General features: G+C 42.7%; 1 protein-coding gene across 9 annotated transcripts in view; it reads right to left on the bottom strand.

Moving 5' to 3' along the window:
- NCKAP5 (NCK associated protein 5) overlaps window positions 1–19,162 on the bottom strand; it is a 993,237-nt gene that overhangs the window by 111,878 nt on the left and 862,197 nt on the right. For all 9 annotated transcript variants that reach the window (XM_086718452.1, XM_086718453.1, XM_086718451.1 and 6 more), the window contains 2 exons: window positions 8,988–9,176; window positions 428–4,200 (listed from right to left, as the gene is read on the bottom strand). In XM_086718452.1, the coding sequence (XP_086574578.1) occupies window positions 428–4,200; window positions 8,988–9,176 (3,962 nt within the window). The remainder of the gene's footprint in view (window positions 1–427; window positions 4,201–8,987; window positions 9,177–19,162) is intronic.

Here is a 19,162-nt window from a genome sequence, read left to right on the forward strand (position 1 = left end):
GAGATCAGCAGGAAATATAATTACCTCTGGAACGTTTCTAAGTATACGTTTGCTTGCTTGGCACAATCAATGAGGTCGGCATACCTTAAAACGTATGTGTAATTTTCTTCCATTTCATGCCATGTGGGTACAATCCACGGTCCCAGTGTAGGCTGAATTTCTATCAACCTTGATAAAACTTACCATTCTTTAATTTCAAAGACCATTGATTTGGTTAACAAAGTAACATGGACTAAATTATCATTTTATGGCTAACTTTTATTTCATTGTTTAAATTCTGGCTAATGTACAAAAGACTGCTGCCACTGTGCATTTCTGTTTGCATGAAAACATGCTTGACCAGCATTTCATGTGCAGGAAGCAAACAACCCTCCCTGTTTTGGGGGGGGACCCCTTGACATTGCCACCCTCTTTGCCAAGACCTTACCTGTTCAAAAGTTCCGTCATAAATGTATCTTTCGTTGAACATGTGACAGGGCTGGGTCTACTTCTTGGTTCAAACTTCGTTTGGTCATAGATGTCTTGTGGGGTCTTCAAATTATTTTTGCTTTGTAAACTATTGTCCGGACTCTGTGCCAACCTAGTGTTCCTGGCAAGCTCATTTTCCATTTTACACTGCAGCTCAGGCTTCTTTTTCTCTTTTTTTCTCTCCGATTTTAGCTGTTTGTTTCCAAACCCCAAACCTTTTGCATCCTTTTTTTCCACTTTGGTTTTGGAGACATCCATTTTCTTGCTACTGAGAGCTGGAAGTCGACTCCTCCGAAAACCAAACCAGCTGGCTAAAGAAGGCCCCGGCTTTGGCTTCGCTTCCACAGAGGGGGACTTTGTTTGCACTTGGCCCTTTTCCACGTTTTCCTGAATGCACAACATGACCTTTTCTTCAATTGTGGGTGAGAGGGGGGCTTCGGGGCTCACAGCACCAGTCCTGGTTGTAGAAGTATCTGGACACCTTCCAGAAGTTTCTAGCTTGGAGGTCCTGCTTGTTTCAAAACTGTGTGGACGCTCTGTTCTCCCCAGATTCTGCGGGGCTCGTGGGCAATCTGTTGGGGCGGGTGGGCATGTGTAGTGGTCACTGTTTGGTTCCTCAGGGACAGCCATGGTGGGACATCCTCCCTCTGCATAGCCCTGCTTGTCTTCCATTCCACAGGGGGCAAGGAGCCCTTCAGATGTTGGAGGGACCCTCAAAGGCAACTTGCTTGGGCTCCCATGCTGGCTACTGGGGCTGCTGCCTGCACTCCCTAGGGAGCCTTGCCTGGTGGAGAGATGTCCCAGAGGCCTCCCCACGCTGGGGAGACTGTCAGACATGGGAGCAGAAGGGGTCTTGTTGGGCGAGACTTCCGCGGAGGAGCTCTGTCGGGTGAGGGAGTTGCCTCTCTCAGCGGTGTTGGTAATAATCTGAGTTCGAACTTTGCCTGGCCCTTCCATGGGGGGAGTAGGGGGCTTGTCACCCGAGTGAGCACTGAAACTCTGGCTGCGGGCTTTGGCTCCATTCATGCCTAGAGCTGGTTTTAAGTGTGGCTTATTGGAGGAAAGGGATCTTTTCACAGCCCTGTTTTCTACCCCATCTTTTCCATCAGCCCCAAGGATGCTATTATCCAATGACTCTGGCATTGCTGTTTCCAGGGGAAGCCCTTCAGCCAAACTGCCTTGTGCCTGAAAACACAGTGGAGTCACAGTTCTTTCTCCCACTGTGGTCTCCATGCTCACTGGATTCCCAGCATCCTCTGGCTTAGCCTTGCTCACAGCCACAGAACTTTTAGAGGCTTCATTCAGACTGTCTTTTTCATGTTTCCCTGGCACTGTAGAACTTTTCCTGAGCAATTGGGGAGATTTCATGAGAACTCTGAACCCAACCGGGAGGCGAGTTTTCAGCCCTTTCTCATGAGCGCTTTGACAACCATGTGGGGTGTTATGGCTTTTGGAGGAGGGTGATGATGAGTGACTGTTACCCTGAGATGATGGTGACTCATTCGCCCCTAAGAAGGCAGGCTTGGGTGAGGTGGGGACACAGTCATTCATTTGTCCTTTTCTTCCTGGGGACACACTTTGGGGGGACGATATTTCCAGTGGCTCAGGGACTGAAGGACAATTCTTGGGAGTCCGTAACCCTGTGTCTGCTTGTGTGATCCCAAGCGTTTGGTGAGGTGGGGTTCTGGGGACACCTCTCTTTGGAGAGACCCTTAGGGGCCCTGGGGCCATCACAGCAAATGAGCTGGTTGGGGTATGAGCGGAACATCTGGTTTGAATCACTCTTTCTGTGGAGGGCAGAGGGTGAGTGAAGATAGGCTTTTTGAAGGCCACAGAAGGTTTCTTCCCTGGCACTTCTGTCATGATCTGATTAGAAGAGATAATAGGAGCAGAGGATCCCTTCAGAGGTGGGGATTTGAATATGGTCCTTGCTGTTTCATTGGGGACCCTGGTGTCGGGCTTGGCAGATGAGGGTGGTGGCAAATAGTCATAACTGGGCCTGACGAGAAGGGAGCCTGACCTGTCTGGAGGGGGTGGGGGGGAAGGTGATTTCATCCCTGCCTCTGGCCCAGGGTCACAGTGTTTGTCCCTCGTCGGGGGTTCTCCGTTGTCACCTGGCTCATTGAGGGGCCTTGGCAGTAACTGTGATGCTGGAATCTGACTCTTGGAGCACTGGACCCAATCCTTTCTGCTGGACATTTTGGAGCCATGAGGAAGTTGGCCAGGGTGTTTTGGAATGTGTGAATCTGGCTGCAAATCAAAAAGGGGTGCTGGGCCCTCAGTCTTCTTGAACCGTGAGAGCTTCCCAGGAGCTAAGGCTGGTGATTTTTCAAGAGACACTGGGCCCGATGAGGGCACTCTTGAGGAGAGTTCAGGCTCTACCATTTTTGATTTCTGAGGTGAAGACTTGCCCCTGGCAGGGATTTTTGTCAGACTTTGTTTCTGATAGATACCCATGGACACTGAAGACCTAGAATTACTCTGGCATGACACAGTGAGTGTTGGTTTGGCCGGTCTTGGTTGCTGAGTATTTTGTGTGACTGTCCTGGGGCTGAAAGAGCCAGCGGGTGCCACAGTAACATTATCTATGTCATCTTTTGGAATGTTTTTCTCAGTTTCCTCTTCGGGTCTCTTCAAGAAAGTGTAGTCTCTTGCTGCAGCTCCTGGCTGTAAATGAGCCATTCCCTGAGGTAAAATTTCAGTGTGTTCTGCCTTGGGTCCAGTAGGGGCCGGATTGATGGAAATTTCATTTCTGGTAACAGTGACAAAGCCAGTCTGGTGAGAGCTGAATTCAATGGGCTCGCCATCTTCCGCGTCAAATATGACGGTAATGCATTCTTCTGAAGAAGTCCTTTTTACAACCCTTTGCTGCTTAATGAAGCTAAACGTCTTTGGTCTACTCTCTAAGGGGATGGGCACTTGTTTTTCCTCCTCATCAGGAGACCCCAGTTGAGATTTTCCAAACCCCATAAGGATGTCCAGATTCTCCATGGATCTGTCAGTGTCAGCAGTCAGTGACAAGTCTGAATGGCTTTTCTCGTCACTGCTACCGATGTGCAATTCATCAAAGGCTTCATTGTCATCGGTGTCTGAAAGCTGTAGACTGAGAGCCACACGGCCCTGACCGCGTGGCTCCCTCTCTCTCTGTACTTGAGGCGCCTGCACACTTGGGCACAGCATCCTCTCCAAGGGGCAGTTGCTGGCACAACTGGTCCGATTCTCAGGCCTTTCCCTGGGGTAAACTGAGGACATACCTTCTGTAAAGTGTTTTCTATTCAGCTCCCAGCCAAATAGGCTGTCAGAAACACTGTGGGTTAATTTATGACTGTGCAGCCTGCAGCTCTGGTTTGGAGCTGCCTGGAGCAAGGCTAAGGAGGAAGAGTCCTCATCAGCATCATCGTGGGAATCTGTGTCATAGACAAATGTCTCGTGGGGCTCCTTGCTGGGGCTCCTCGTGTCAGTTGGTTTGCAGGGGGGATACCCCTTGATGCTGCTACTCTTAATTCCTGGAGAATATATTCCTTCATTTGAGTTCATGCAATCTTTATAACCCCATTTTGTTATCACTGATGGGGGTTCAAGTAACACCTTTCGCTTCTGTAGCTTTCTTAGTCCTTCCAAAATGTGACTTTCCTTGATACGAGTGGGAGGTAGTTCATCTGTTGGACTAGCGAAGCCACTTGGGAGCGAAGAGTCAATACTTAGCCTTTTATCCCAGTTTTGTGATGATTTCTAGGAAAGAAAAGTACATGTCAGACATCACTGAATCACGTGGATCACAACTACCAAAAGGAAAAGTCCGTGATTAGACTTGATTCTGGTGGTTCAGTATTCCTCTATAAATGCATACCTTAATTAATTAATGTTAATTAATCATTAACTATGCAGCAAATCCCTGCTTTGCCAGCTTCTGAGCTAAGTAGCCCATGATGTAATAAAGTAGCAGATAAGGACCCTGCCCTCAAGGAGCAAGCAAGCCAGCAGAGGAGAGGAGACTTGACACGAATAACCAGAAGTCAAGGGGGCAAATGAGGAGTATGAATGTAGTAGGAACTCCAGAAATTCAGAGAGAGGTCAAACCCCTGTTTGGAAAAGCCATGAGAGGCATATAAGAAGATTTTTGGTATGTGTGTGTGTGTGTGTCTGTGTGTGTGTGTGTGTGTGTCTGTGTGCGTGTGTCTGTGTTTCAAACCTCCCTAGCCCCTAAACAAAGGATGAGTTTGCCTTGCCTGAAACCTGGGGGAAATGATCTCCAGGTAGAAGAAGTGGGATGGCAAAGACCAAAATAGTGAAGATATGTTGAAGGTGCACTTAGGAAATAATCAGAAGACAATATGACCTCATTGTACAGTATTTACAAGAGGTAGAGTGGGTAAATGGAAAAGCAAGTTGGTCCCTATATTAATGGTCCCTTCCATTCTAAAATTTGATAGTTCTGGGTCTTCATAACTTTCTTTGATAGAAGGGGAACATCTGTGAAACACATACATACATCTAACAGTGGGACACTGGCTGCTAGAACCCTATAGTAATGATTTGCCTACTATGAAAGGTCAATTTTCTGTTCTTCATACCATCCCAAATACTAGTGCTGATTTTGACTAAGAATGACACAGAAAAACCATTCTATCCTACACAGACCTTCATATTTCTCATAGTATTGCTAACCAGAAGTGGAGGGCAGAAGTAGAGAAGTAGCATTTACTGACCATCTGCTGTGTAGCAACCACTGGAACAGGGCTTTGATTTAATATTCAGAACAACACCATGAGGGAGATATTATCAATTCTGTTTTACCAGGGAGAAAACTGAGAGGCAGCATGGTTAGTCTGTTTAAGATTACACATTTAAGGAAGAGTTGGAACAAAGGTTTCAAAATCTCTGATTTCCAGGGCTCTTCCTGGGACTCGGTTCCAAAGTAGCATTGCGGAGATTCGAACCCAGGCAGGCTGGCTCTCGAGCCTGGATACCCATTGGCAATTCTATGTGACTGGAGCCAAGTCTCTCTGTTCTCTTCTCTATATTGTCAATGTCATAATAGAGATCATACATAATCGTAGACAATCTTCACACCCCTCGCACCCCTCTCTTGAATGGAACCTGCAGAGTTTTATCGCATACCAAGACTCAGGGAAATCGGTGGGATTTGGGCACGGACCTCAGTCTTTTTTTTTTTTTTTTTAAGGTTATATGATTAAAGGTGAAGAACTTCTATGAGTGAATCTGGTGGTTTCAGATGTGTGCTCTGTGCCCACCTTGCCTAACAGAGCAACTTCTCTTGGCATCTCCATACCAGCTGCCCCCGCCCATAACTGACCACAAACCATGTGCAGAGGTTGAAAAAGTGTCAGAAACTTCATGTTGGAGCCTTGGCTTTTTAGTAATCTGTGAACATTTGCTTACATCTAAGACATTTCCATTAAAATTACTCTTGCTATCTACAACACATGGTGTTTATTTTTTTATCTGTTATTTGTTGATTGTTTTTAAGTCAAATTATATATTTTCTTTAGAAAACTCTCCAGTATCAGAAGTTGCTGTGGATAGATGCTATTTGGTGACGCCTCCCCTTTCCTCTCCTTTTCCTCTATGCCAATAAAACTTCTTTGGAAATCAGGAGAAATCCCATTAGTGAGTTTGGGTATTAGAGACCAACCAGTGGGAGGGCTGCCCCTCCTTGGGTTTCTAAGAAGCTCCATGATCCTGATAGTCACGTTCACAATAAGAAGAGAAGCCAGGCAGAAGTACTCTGCAAGAGCTTGAAAAGGCAGATTTGTTAAACCCATAGAAGATGTGCTCAGCCGAGCTCCCTCTGCCTCTTTAAAGCCTGGCTTCCTGAGGTTGGATTCATCCCAGGGCCAGTGGCCATAAATCTCCCAGGGCCCAGCTCTCCATCCTGTGGAAAACCAATTGAGGAATGTGGTTAATCTCACAGGATGGAGAGCTGGGCCCTGGGAGGTTTTATAGTATTCAGTAATTCAGTAATTTTTATATAGTAAATATATAGTATTCAGTAATTCAGTAATATTATAGTATTCAGTAACATGAGAAAAGTTTGGAACAATCTGGAAACTTGAAAAAAAAAAAGCATGAATCTTCTATAGGAGAGATGAGGGAGGAGCTGGCATTTCCACAGGCAGCTTCATGCTGTGCCTGGAAAACAGCTGCTCTGGGAGGCAGTGCAATTGGCTGAAGGATGCTGCTGATAACATAGGGGCCTAGGTTCCACGTCCATAGTCTTTTTCTATTTCTTGACTGGACAATGGTTTCACACAGCTTTTTTTTTTTTTTTAATAACATTCTTGGTCTTAATGTAACCAGTCCATCCCAATAATTTGAATAATATTTCAAGCTTGGCTGATTCAACAGGGTCACGACAGCAGAATGGCAGAGAGTGAAAGTTCTGGAACCAACTAGCCAGCTCTGCCACTTACCAACTATGAGATCTTTGGCTAGTTACTTAATTTCTCAGCAGCCCAATTGCCTCATCTGTACAATGGGGGAATAGGCAAACCTACTTAAATAGGCTCTTATGAGCACTGAATGAGCTAATACTTGTGAAATACTAAAAGAGCTGGGTGGCACATGGTAATTATTCATGAATTAGATCCAGATTCCTCCATGCAGAGCAGCCTAATGCATCTCTTGCAGGCTTCCTTTCTGTTTCTATAGAAAAGAATATTAAAAAAAATATAATTGTGAATTATGAAAGAGCCATTGGTCACATATTTATTATTATGCAAGTTATTATTGTAGTCATGTGAAAATTCATAATACATGACTTTATTATGTAAGTTAATACTAAATGAGTACTTGGTACATGGTAAGAACTGTAGAAGTTTCTTAAATAATATAAATTTAAATGTCTTTATGGGCTGGGTCTAGTTTGCTAGGTCCTTGAAAACTGGGACTATGTGAGATGTGACAGGTGTGCTGGTACTCCAATCCATTCTGAGACAGGACCTTATGAAATCTACAGATGACAGTCACCTGAGTGTAAAAATTACATAAGAACCTAATTTCTCCTTTCTCAGGGAAGAGGTTTCCCTAAAAGATCAAGGATTGCTTGAATTGTAAGAATTTCAGGAAAAAGAAAAGAAAAAAAGGCAAGGCAAGGCAAAGGACAAAAAGACAAAGGCTCTGAGGGGGGAAGGGAGGGAAAGGGGGAGTGAAGAGAACAGAGCAAGGGCTCTGGAGCCAGTGACAACCACAAAGAGAGGGACCATTCCTGACCATCTTCCCAGTTTGTTAAGAGTCAGGCTCCAGCAGCCATTATTCAGAACTTTGAACATCTACTCAGAAGGAACAACTTTGATAATATATACATGCTGTATTAGGAATCTGAGTCCAAGGGAATAAGCTCTAAATTCCACTTTGAAATTTTTTTCTGAGTTCTTGTTCAGAGTATGACAAAGCTACTCCCTCACTATTATTTTCTGGCAGTTATGGAGCCCTCCTGGCTTCTATGCTTCCAAATCATAAATGGGAGTTTACACATATGATAGGAAAATGACCTCTGAAACTTCTGATTCAGGGTTTCCATTGTTGTGTACTTTCTGCTTTTCTTCAATATGGGGAAAGGGCAGAAGTAGCTCTTCCACACCCTCTGCTTATGGCAGCCTGCACAGATGCTTGTTCGCTTGTGAGGGCCCACCTAGCAGATGGGAGGCATCCAGCAGCAGGAGTTACCTAACAACCTGGTGAAAAAACTCCTGGCATCTAAGTCAGCGCATGCCTGCCTCCAGTGGAGCCACAGTCCCTGTCATCTACCGTGGTATTTTTTCTCTCTGCCATGCCACCCTCCAATTTATAGTCAATTAGTGCTTTATGAGGCTATAAAACTGAGTAAAGGAGGTCAATATAATACATGCCATGCTTGAGTAGTAAATTCCTACAAAGCTAATGATACTTTGAAAACTTTTGGCCATTTATTCTGAGATGATGTACCATCCTCCCTATCATCTGGGAAGAAAACAACATTCACTTTGAGTTCTCAAGGGATGCTTAGTCGGGGATGGCTTGGCCAGTGGCCTTGCTCACTGTCATTTGCAGTGGGCATTAGCAAGTCTTTCTGAGCATCGCAGCAATAGAAAGTGTCCATAAAACTAATTGGAAACATCTGAGTTGGCCTGAAACATCTCACTTTCATTAGGCCAGGGCTCTGGGTTCCAACTTGATATGAATCTATGAGCTTGGTGGGCTCCAGCAAAGCACAGAAGGAAACTGTCTTCTTCCTCCCAACTCCCCCTCCCCCCCCAGTGCTGTCCAAGTCATTTGGGTTAAATCATCCTTCCACCCCTCACTTGCTGTGGGACTTCTGGCAAGTAACTTAACATTTCTGAGCCAGCTTCCTCTCCCATATAATGGAGGAAATGAGATCTCCCCATATAATTCTGTGAGCAGTAAATGCACAGGTACTCAACAAATGGTCATTCTCTTCCCACTGTCCACCTTCCTGCCAGAAGAGGATTCTTTCCTGGCTCACTCTGATGCTAAATTGTCTCAAAAGGAGGGCTTACCCTTTTCCTGAGGTTCTTTCCATCATGCCATGTGTGGGAGGAGCCGCTGGAGTTCTCACTGCAGGTGCTCGAAAGAGACAGCTCACTGCTGCTGCAGCTGTTTCGAGGACAGAGATGACCAGGGATGACGATCCCCAAACCAGGGCATTTCAAAGCAGGGGCTCCTGATTTTGCATTCGGCTGGCATTCCTAAAAAAGAAGGACAGCTCTGAGCTAAGGCTTTGCTTAGGGGACAGTAAATACCAACTTGACATCACAGTGAGGTAGAAGCAAATGTAGCCTAGTGCTTAGAAGGACAGCTTTTGGGGTCAAACAGCCTAGAGGTCCAAATCTTGGCTCTGCCTCTTGCTAATATACTAGGAGGAATTATTTAATCCCTCAGAGCTACATTTGTTCTTAAAGTGAATAATGATACTATTATCATTACTGCCTACCTTATAGAGTTACCACAAAGACCAAATGGGGTTCTAGATTAGAAGCATATCACACAGTACCTGGCCTAAGTAGGTACTTGATTATGACGAACTGCCATCACAATGGCAGAAATATCACAATGGTAATTTCCCACTTTCTCCAGTCAGATGGGTCAAATAATCAGATCCATATCAAGCCATGACCAATGGCACAAAAGAATGAAGACAGAGTAGCATTTTTGGCTGTAGGGTTCAAGAGCATGACCACTACACTGGGAGTTTAGTGACCTGGATCTCAGGCTGCATGTTGCCCCTGGCAGGAGACACTGAGTAAAGAAAGCATTTAACTTCCATGCACCTCAAGGTCTTCCTTTGTGTGTATGGGGGGGGGGGGGGCAGTTCCACCAGATTGTTCTCCTGGCCCCGCACACAGCATCATTCTGAGTCAGGAATCAAATACCCGGGAAGTCATGTCTAGTGGCACATCAAACTGAGGAATTAGGAGGTACTGTTGGAAAGGTTATGGAACTTTCCATATCATTTGGCCGTCTAAATGGTAAAGACTGCCACATCAACTAGAACTGGGTTCCATGACGAAGACCCAGGTGGGGGCACAGGTGACAAAGTTGTAAACATCTAAAGCACATCCTGACAGCCATATTCTTGGCCCCTAATGTAATAGATGAAGCTCCATGAGCTGGACAAGCTAAATTAATTTAGCATCCTGATCACGAGAAGAGAGTCTCTCCATTACCGTCTCATTCCACTCTCCTATCTATATAAAGCTTTGTCTCAGAAGCTCTTTGATGGGGAACCATCTGTCTTTGTGTCATTCACAGAATGGCAAAGCCTCTTACTTATGCAATTTATTGACACTTTATGGGTGCCTTTATTACCTGAGTACTTATCACTGTTCTCCAAATGCAATTCCAGCTGACAGTGACTAAATCCCCACTGGAGGAAGGAAAGGCATGCTGTTCTGGGAGTACTCAGGGAACATGCTAACCCCCCGCATAAGTACAAAGGGTATATTTAATTTCCTCTCTAATCAATATCCATAACGCTTAATAAGGTTAGGTTTTCAACATCAAGCATTTGCCTGCTATCAATACTTCATTTTTGCTGCATAACAATCCCTTTAAGTGATCTAAATATGCCAAGAAATTTTACTATTCCATCCCCCACCCCCGAAATTTGTCTCTAAATAGCACTGAGAGGAGAAACTTGTCTAAAAATTCAGCATTCAGCAGTATCTGTTGATTTATGACCTTGTTACTGCTGCATGTAACTTACTTAAGGAGAGTTTATTATTTGTACCTTGACAGATGTCTACAACCAGTAGTGCTATTGCACAGGTTGCCTGACATCGACACTTGGGCCACTGTGTACATCTAGGACAAACTTTCAGAAGTAACACATTACACTCCCCTTCTACTCGTGCACTTTCCTATTTTCACCATCCCCAAACCTCTTTCATATTTTATTGCTTGAATAAGTAGGGTGGTGGTTTTATTTAGGACTGCCTCTGCTCTGACAGACTGGTCTGTTCTCCAGAGGGAGAGTGTGACTGTGTCCTGTGAGACCATCTAGATCTAAATTTTTCTTTTTTCTTTTCTTTTCTTTTCTTTTCTTTTCTTTTCTTTTCTTTTCTTTTCTTTTCTTTTTAATGTTTATTCATTTATTTTGAGAGAGAGAGATCTGGGAAGAGGCACAGAGAGAGGGAGAGAGAGAATCACAAGCAGGCTCCGCATTGTCATTAAGTAGCCCAACATGGGGCTGGAACTCATGATTCATGAAATCATGACTTGAGCCGAACTCAAGAGTTGGACACTCAACCATCTGTGCCACCCAGGTGCCCCTGATATAAATTTTTCTAATGGCCCTTTTCACACTCTGCATGGCTTTCGGTTACCGTTTGTACTCTACCTTTTCTCGAAAAACCGAAACTTCCATGATTTCCCTCTGTCTTTCCCACCTATTCCTTCCAACTATACCTATCAAAATTATATCTATTTTTACAGCTCAACTCCATTCCCAGGACACTTTTTACAAATAAGCATCCTTGCCCAGTTGTTTCCCATGTGTGTACCTCCTGTATGGATGCTGGATTAAGATGACAGGGAATTTAACCTCAGAGCTACCAAAGGGAGGAACTGCTGCATCTGCCTTTGACCATGAACTTGAGATGAGCAGATGTGATGGAGCATACTTCAGGGAGGTGGAGAAGACCTATTACTGTCATATAGAGGCCAGTGGGGTTGGGGGTGCTTAAGCAGAGAAGTACCTTCCAAGTCAGGCTTCTCATACTTCAATGTGTACATGTATCATCTGGGATCTTGTTAAATGCAGATTCTGAGTAATTCTGAGGTGGAATCTGATGTGTAGTATTTTTGACAAGTTCCCGGGTGCTTCTATGCTGCTGTGCCAGGACTTTGAGTAGAGGGTCCCTAGGGGAAGGTATGAAAGAGGTCTACCTCTGATGTGGGTTGCTTGGTAGCAAGTTGTATTACCACACGGCCTGACCTGGACTTTGGAGCAGGATGAAGGGAATGGTCTGAGCCTACCCATGGACCAGTGGAGTGGGGAGAGACTATGCATATGTGTGTAGGGGGGTGGGGGGGGGAAATTTACAGGGTAATTCCTTAAAAGAAGAGGAAGGGTCAGTCCTCCATATTGGATATTCTCCCATATTTCCCCCACATTAGACAATCAATATTTGAAGTTAATAAGGGACCTAGAATCTCTTACATCATGGCTGCAATGCGAGCTCCTTTTTCCTGAAGTCTCCTTCATCAGCAAATGATTATCAAGCAGGATTATTTACTCCAGTGAATAACTAACTGTTGTGTGGTTGAGTGCTTGAACTCTAAGGCCATTTATTAGGTTTAAACTCTGGCCCTTCCACTTGCTAACTCCTTAACCTTGAGAAAGTTATTTAACCACTACATGCCTCAGTTTCCTTATTTGTAAATGGAGATGATGAAAGTACATATCATACAAGATCACTGTGAAATCTGGACAGCCCCTGGCATACAGCAATGCTTAGTAACATTTAGGTGTTGCTACTATTTTTTTTTTTATATACGTGTGTCTTGACTCTCAAACTAAATCACAAGTTTACAGTCTCCCTAAGAGACTCTATGTTATACTTTCTTGTGGTGCCAGTATTGTCTGATACCTTGCACACAGGAACTGGACTGAGCAACAGCCAAAAGTGTGGGTGCCCTTTATTTCTGGGAATTATTGATATGAAGTTCTGGAGAGATATACTAGCAGATACTGCTCTTTGTTATCATTCCCCATCTTTGCCACGGTGTTCTGTGGCTGTGGCATAGTGCCGATTATGAAGAACAGAAGAGCGCTAAACGGCAGGAATCTTATTATTGCCCCAATACGGTTGGTGGGTACTGTGGTACATGAATTTTATATATTGTGGGATTTCATCCTCACCACGATTCTCAGAAACAGAAAAGAAATATCATTATGCTCATTTCTCAGATGGGGAACTTGAGGCACAGTGGTATTGCTGTCTTGCGTAAGGTTACCAAGCTAGTACAACATTCTGAAGTCAGGCCCACATCCTAGCCATTATTCTATGGCACCAAGTAAGGACCTTAACAATAAGCAGAAATCCTGGACATATACAGACCATAAAGTACCCAACAGGGAAGAGATCTAATTAGCAATAGATGATTATTATTAAAAAGATTTTTGGCCCAAAAAATGTATAGTGGTTTCCACTGTAACATTATCTTAATTATGTTGACTTCATTGGCAAAATACACCCCTTTTGCACTAGTCGAAATTTTTTTTCTCATTGTGTATTTTAGATTACTACCTTGGGTGACTCATGCTTTAACATCCTTAGTGTGAGAAATACAAACAAAATCTGTAATTAAAAAAAAAAAAAAATAAGGAGAGAGGACTGTCTACCCTAGAGAAACCGGGACAACAAGTTTTTGTTTCCTAGAGAAACCGGGACAACCTGAGGGGCCATAGGTGGGTGATTGCAAACTAGGGGAGATAAAACGGGCTGTGTAGGCATGGAGAGGAGGGATCCCCTTCTGCAGAGAGACAAAGGGAAGAGAAATTGTGGCTGGGGAAGCATAGGACTGTATCTGGACAACACAAAAAACATCAGATCGGGATGGAAAGAGATCCCATCTGTAACTGCAGGTTAGAGGATCTCTAACTGCAGATCCCATCTTTGGACTGGGGCTGGTTGCCCTGTTCATGCACCTGGTGAGGAGGGAGCCACCTCCAGGTTCGGTGGCAGATCAGGGGCACGGTCCACAGCAGGAGAAACCGGTCCCCTCCCCTGAAGTGCTGTGGCACAGGACAAAACCAGCCAGGACCACATATCAGGAGGCGCTTCCCCAGTACCGGGGTGCACAGAGAGGGAGTTTAAATCCCAGCCAAGCACCAAGGCCACGGAGTCGGAGGAGTGAGACAGACAGCCTAGTCTGTGCCCATGGCATAGTAAGGACGGCTTCAAAGGAGTGATTTGGGACACCAGGTCGTGGAGGAGACACTGGGGGGTTGCCATTTTTCTCCCACCACCACCAAGGTGGGGGTCTCAGGGAACTGACCTCGGGTCTCAGTGGAGGTGGGGCCTGTCTACACCAAACCACGCCCCTCCAAGCCAGGTAACCGTGTATCTACTGGAGTGGGATAGACATTGTGGAACCAGACAGACCCCCTCCTCCAGACCAGTGCTTCTGCATTGCCTGGATTAATTCTAGGACAATTCTCACTATATAGATATATTCTTCCTTCCGTTTCTCCTTCTTATCTCTTCCCTCCTCTAGGCTGGTTACTATGGCTATTGGTTTGTTTAAACGGCCATATTTAATCCATTCTTTTGATACAGGTTCTTCTTTACATTCCTTTCTCTCTCTCTGGAATAATCAACCAGTACAGTTTCTCTGTCTGGGTAACTTTACCTTCGTTTCTTTTTCCCCTACCTCCTTATTTTCCTTTGTCTATCTCTGGATTAAGCCTTTTAGTTTCTCTGGCTGGTCATTGTTCATTTTTTCTTTTTCCCCGCCCCTGTCATTTCTGTCTTTGTGTGTGCTCTTCTATCAGCACCACCTCCACCCTGTTCTTTACTTGTAGCTCATGTTTCTGGTTTTTCGCTTTTGGATTGTTTTTAGTTTTTTGATTTTGTTGGTTTGTTTTATTGGTTTGTGTGTCTGCATGTTTTTGTTTCCTGTTTGTCTGTCTGTTTTTCTTTCCAGGGCTACTTCAAGGAACAAATCTAAGTACACCTGGTAGAGGGTCCAAAACATCACTACAAGTAGGGAAATAAAATAACCAAAGTCACCACACCAGAGAGCAAGTAACACTCTCCAAAAAACACTTACTGAAGGGCCAGGCCCAGGACAGTGTATGACCCTCTTTAATATAGCAGTGCTCACAGGTGCAGAACACATAACAAACTTTTAAAACTCATAAGGGACAGAAAACTAGCCAAAGTGATGAAACAGAAAAATTTTCCTCAAAAGAAATTCCAGGAAGAAATTACAGTTAAAGAATTGATCAAAAAAGATATAAGCAACATAACTGAACAAGAATTTAGAATAATAGTCATAAAATTAATTGCTGGGTTTGAAAAAAGCATAGAAGACAGCAGAAAATCTGTTGCTGCAGATATCAAGGGACTAACAAATAGTCATGATGAATTAAAAAATGCTATAAATGAGGTGCAAAATAAAATGGAGGCAGCCACAACATGGACTGAAGAGGCAGAGGGGAGAACAGGTGAATTAGAAGATAAAATTATGGGAAAAGAGGAAGCTGAGAAAAAGAGAGATAAAAAAAAATCCAGGATCATGAGGGGAGAATTAGAGAACCAAGTGATTTAATCAAATGGAACAATATCCATATCATAGGAATTCCAGAAGAAGAGGAAAGAGAGAAAGAGGCTGCAGGTGTGCTTGAACAAATCATAGCTGAGAACTTCTCTAATCTGAGGAAGGAAACAGGCACTGAAATCCAAGAGGCACAGATAACTCCCTTCAGATATAACTTGCATTGATCTTCTGCACAACATATCATAGTGAAACTGGCAAAATACAAGGATAAAGAGAGAATTCTGAAAGCAGCTAGGGATAAATGGGGCTTAACATATAAGGGTAGACACATAAGGGTAGTAGCTAACCTATCTACTGAAACTTGGCAGGCCAGAAAGGAGTGGCAGGAAATTATCAATGTGATGAACAGGAAAAATATGCAGCCAAGAATCCTTTATCCATCAAGCCTGTCATTCAGATTAGAAGGAGAGATCAAGGTTTTCCAAAACAAACAAAAACTGAAGGAATTCATCACCACTAAACCAACCCTATAAGAGATCCTAAGGGGGACTCTGTGAGTGAAATGTTGCAAGGACTAAAATGTACCAGAGACATCACTACAAGCATAACCTACAGATATAACAATGACTCTAAACCCGTATCTTTCAATAATAACACCGAATGCAATGGACTAAATGCTCCAATCAAAAGACATAGGGTATCAGAATGGGTAAAAAAAGCAAGACCCATCTATTTGCTGTCTACAAGAGATTCATTTTAGACCTGAGGACACCTTCAGATTGAAAGTGAGGGGATGGAGAACCATCTACCATGCTACTGGAAGTCAAAAGAAAGCTGGAGTAGTCATACTTATATCAAACAAACTAGACTATAAGTTAAAGGTTGTAACAAGAGGTGAAGAAGGGCTAATGCCCTAATTACAGGGTCTGTCCATCAGGAAGAGCTAACAATTATATATGTCTACGCACCAAATTTGGAAACACCCAATTATATAAAACAATCACAAACATAAGCAATCTTATTGATAAGAATGTGGTAATTGCAGGGGACTTTAATATTCCACTTACAACAATGGACAGATAATCTAGACAGAGAATCAGTAAAGAAACAATGGTCCTGAATGATACATTGGACCAGATGGACTTGACAGATCTACTTAGAACTCTACATCCCAAAGCAGCATAATATACTTTCTTCTTGAGTGAACATGAAACATTCTCCAAGATAGATCACATACTGGGTCACAAAACAGCCCTCAATAAATAGAAAAGAATTGAGACCATACCATGCACACTTTCAGATCATAATGCTATGAAACTTGAAATCAACCACAGGAAAAAGTCTAGAAAACCTCCAAAAGCATGAGGTTAAAGAACATCCTACTAAAGAATGAATAGGTCAACCAGGCAATTAGAGAAGAAATTAAAAAATACATGGGATAAACAAAAATGAAAATACAACAAATTAAACCCTTTGGGATGCAGCAAAGGCAGTCTTAAGAGGAAAATAAATTGCAATCCAGGCCTATCTCAAGAAACAAGAAAAATCCCAAATACAAAATCTAACAGCACACCTAAAGTAACTAGAAGCAGAACAGCAAAGATACCCCAAACCCAGCAGAAGAAGAGAAATAATAAAGATCAGAGCAGAAATAAACAATATAGAATACAAAAAAACAGTAGAGATCAATGAAACTAAGAGTTGGTTTTTTGAAAAAATAAACAAAATTGACAAACATCTAGTCAGGCTTCTCAAAAAGAAAAGAGAGAGGACCCAAATAGATAAAATCACTAATCAAAATGGATTTATTACAACCATTCCCTCAGAAATACAAGCGATTATCAAGGAATACTATGAAAAATTATATGCCAACAACTGGACAACCTTGAAGAAATGAACAAATTGCTAGACACCCACACACTACCAAAACTCAAACGGGAAGAAATAGAAAATTTAAACAGACCCATACCTAGTAAAGAAGCTGAATCAGTTATCAAAAATCTCCCGACAAATAAGAGTCTTGGACCACATGGCTTCCCTGGGGAATTCTACCAGACATTTAAAGCAGAGTTAATATCAATCCTCCTCAAGCTGTCCCAAAAATATAGACATGGAAGGAAAATTTCCAGACTCATTCTATGAAGCCAGCATTACTTTGATTCTAAAACCAAACAGATACCCAGCATCAAAAAAGAACTACAGGCCAATATCCCTAATGAATGTGGATGTAAAATTTCTCAACAAGATACTAGAAAATTGAATTCAACAGCATATAAAAAGAATTATCTACCATGATCAAGTGGGATTCATTCCTGGGCTGCAGGGTTGGTTCAATATTCACAAATCAATCAATGTGATACATCACATTAATAAAAGAAAAGAACCATATGAACCTGTCAATAATGCACATTTGACAAAATACAGCATCCTTTCTAAATAAAAACCCTCAAGAAAGTCGGGATAGAAGGAACATACTTAAACATCATAAAAGCCATTTATGAAAAGCTCACAGATAATATCATCCTCAATGGGGAAAAACTGAGAGCTTTCCCTCTGAGATCAGGAACACAACAGGGATGTCCACTCTCACTACTGTTGTTTAACATAGTGTTGGAAGTCCTAGCATCAGCAATCAGACAACAAAATGAAATAAAGGGCATCAAATTGGCAAAGAAGAAGTCAAACTTTTACTTTTCACAGATGACATGATACTCTACACGGAAAAACCTGACAGACTCCACCAAAAGTCTGCTAGCACTGATACATGAATTCAGCATAGTCGCAGGGTATAAAATCAATGTACAGAAATCAGTTGCATTTTTATACACCAATAATGAAGCAGCAGAAAGAGAAATAAAGAAAGAAACTGATCTCATTCGCAATTGCACCAAAAACCATAAAATACTAGGAATAAACCTAACCAAAGATGTAAAAGATCTGTATGCTGAAAACTATAGAAATCTTACGAAAGAAATTGAAGAAGACACAAAGAAATGGAAAAACATTCCATGCTCATGGATTGGAAGAATAAATATTGTGTTAAAATATCAATACTACCCAAAGCTATCTACACATCCAATCTAATCCCAATCAAAATTGCACCAGCATTCTTCTCAAAGCTAGAACAATCCTAAAATTTGTATGGAACCACAAAAGACCCCGAATAGCCAAACTAATATTAAAGAAGAAGACCAAAGCAGGAAGCATCACAATCCCAGACTTTAGCCTCTACTCCAAAGCTGTAATCATCAAGACGCATGCTATTGGCACAAAAACAGACATATAGACCAATGGGATAGAATAGAGACTCCACAATTGGACCCACAAAAGTATGGCCAACTAATCTTTGACAAAGCAGGAAAGGATAGCCAATGGAAAAAAGACAGTCTCTTTAACAAATGGCGCTGGGAGAACTGGACAGCAACATGCAGAAGAATGAAACTGGACCACTTTCTTACACCATACACAAAAATAAAGTCAAAATGGGTGAAGGACCTGAATGTGAGACAGGAAACCATCAAAACCCTAGAGGAGAAACAGGAAAAAAAACCCTCTTTTACCTCAGCTGCAGGAATTTCTTAGTCGACACATCTCCAAAGGAAAGGAAATTAAAAGCAAAGATGAACTATTGGGATCTTATCAAGATAAAAACCTTCTGTGCTGTAAAGGAAACAATCAACAAAACTAAAAAGCAACTGATAGAATGGGAAAAGATATTTCCAAATGACATATCAGATAAAGGGCTAGTATCCAAAGTCTAAAATAATTTACCAAAACTCCACACCTGAAAAAAAAAAATCCAGTGAAGAAATAGGCAGAAGACATGAATAGACACTTTTCCAAAGCAGATATCCAGATGGCCAACAGACACATGAAAAGATACTCAATGTCACTCACCATCAGGGAAATACAAATCAAAACCACACTGAGATATCATCTCATGCTGGTC

The sequence above is a fragment of the Puma concolor genome, chromosome C1 (assembly GCF_028749965.1).
Source record: "Puma concolor isolate L17-30 chromosome C1, mPumCon1.1.hap2, whole genome shotgun sequence".
NCBI classification, from domain to species: domain Eukaryota; kingdom Metazoa; phylum Chordata; class Mammalia; order Carnivora; family Felidae; genus Puma; species Puma concolor.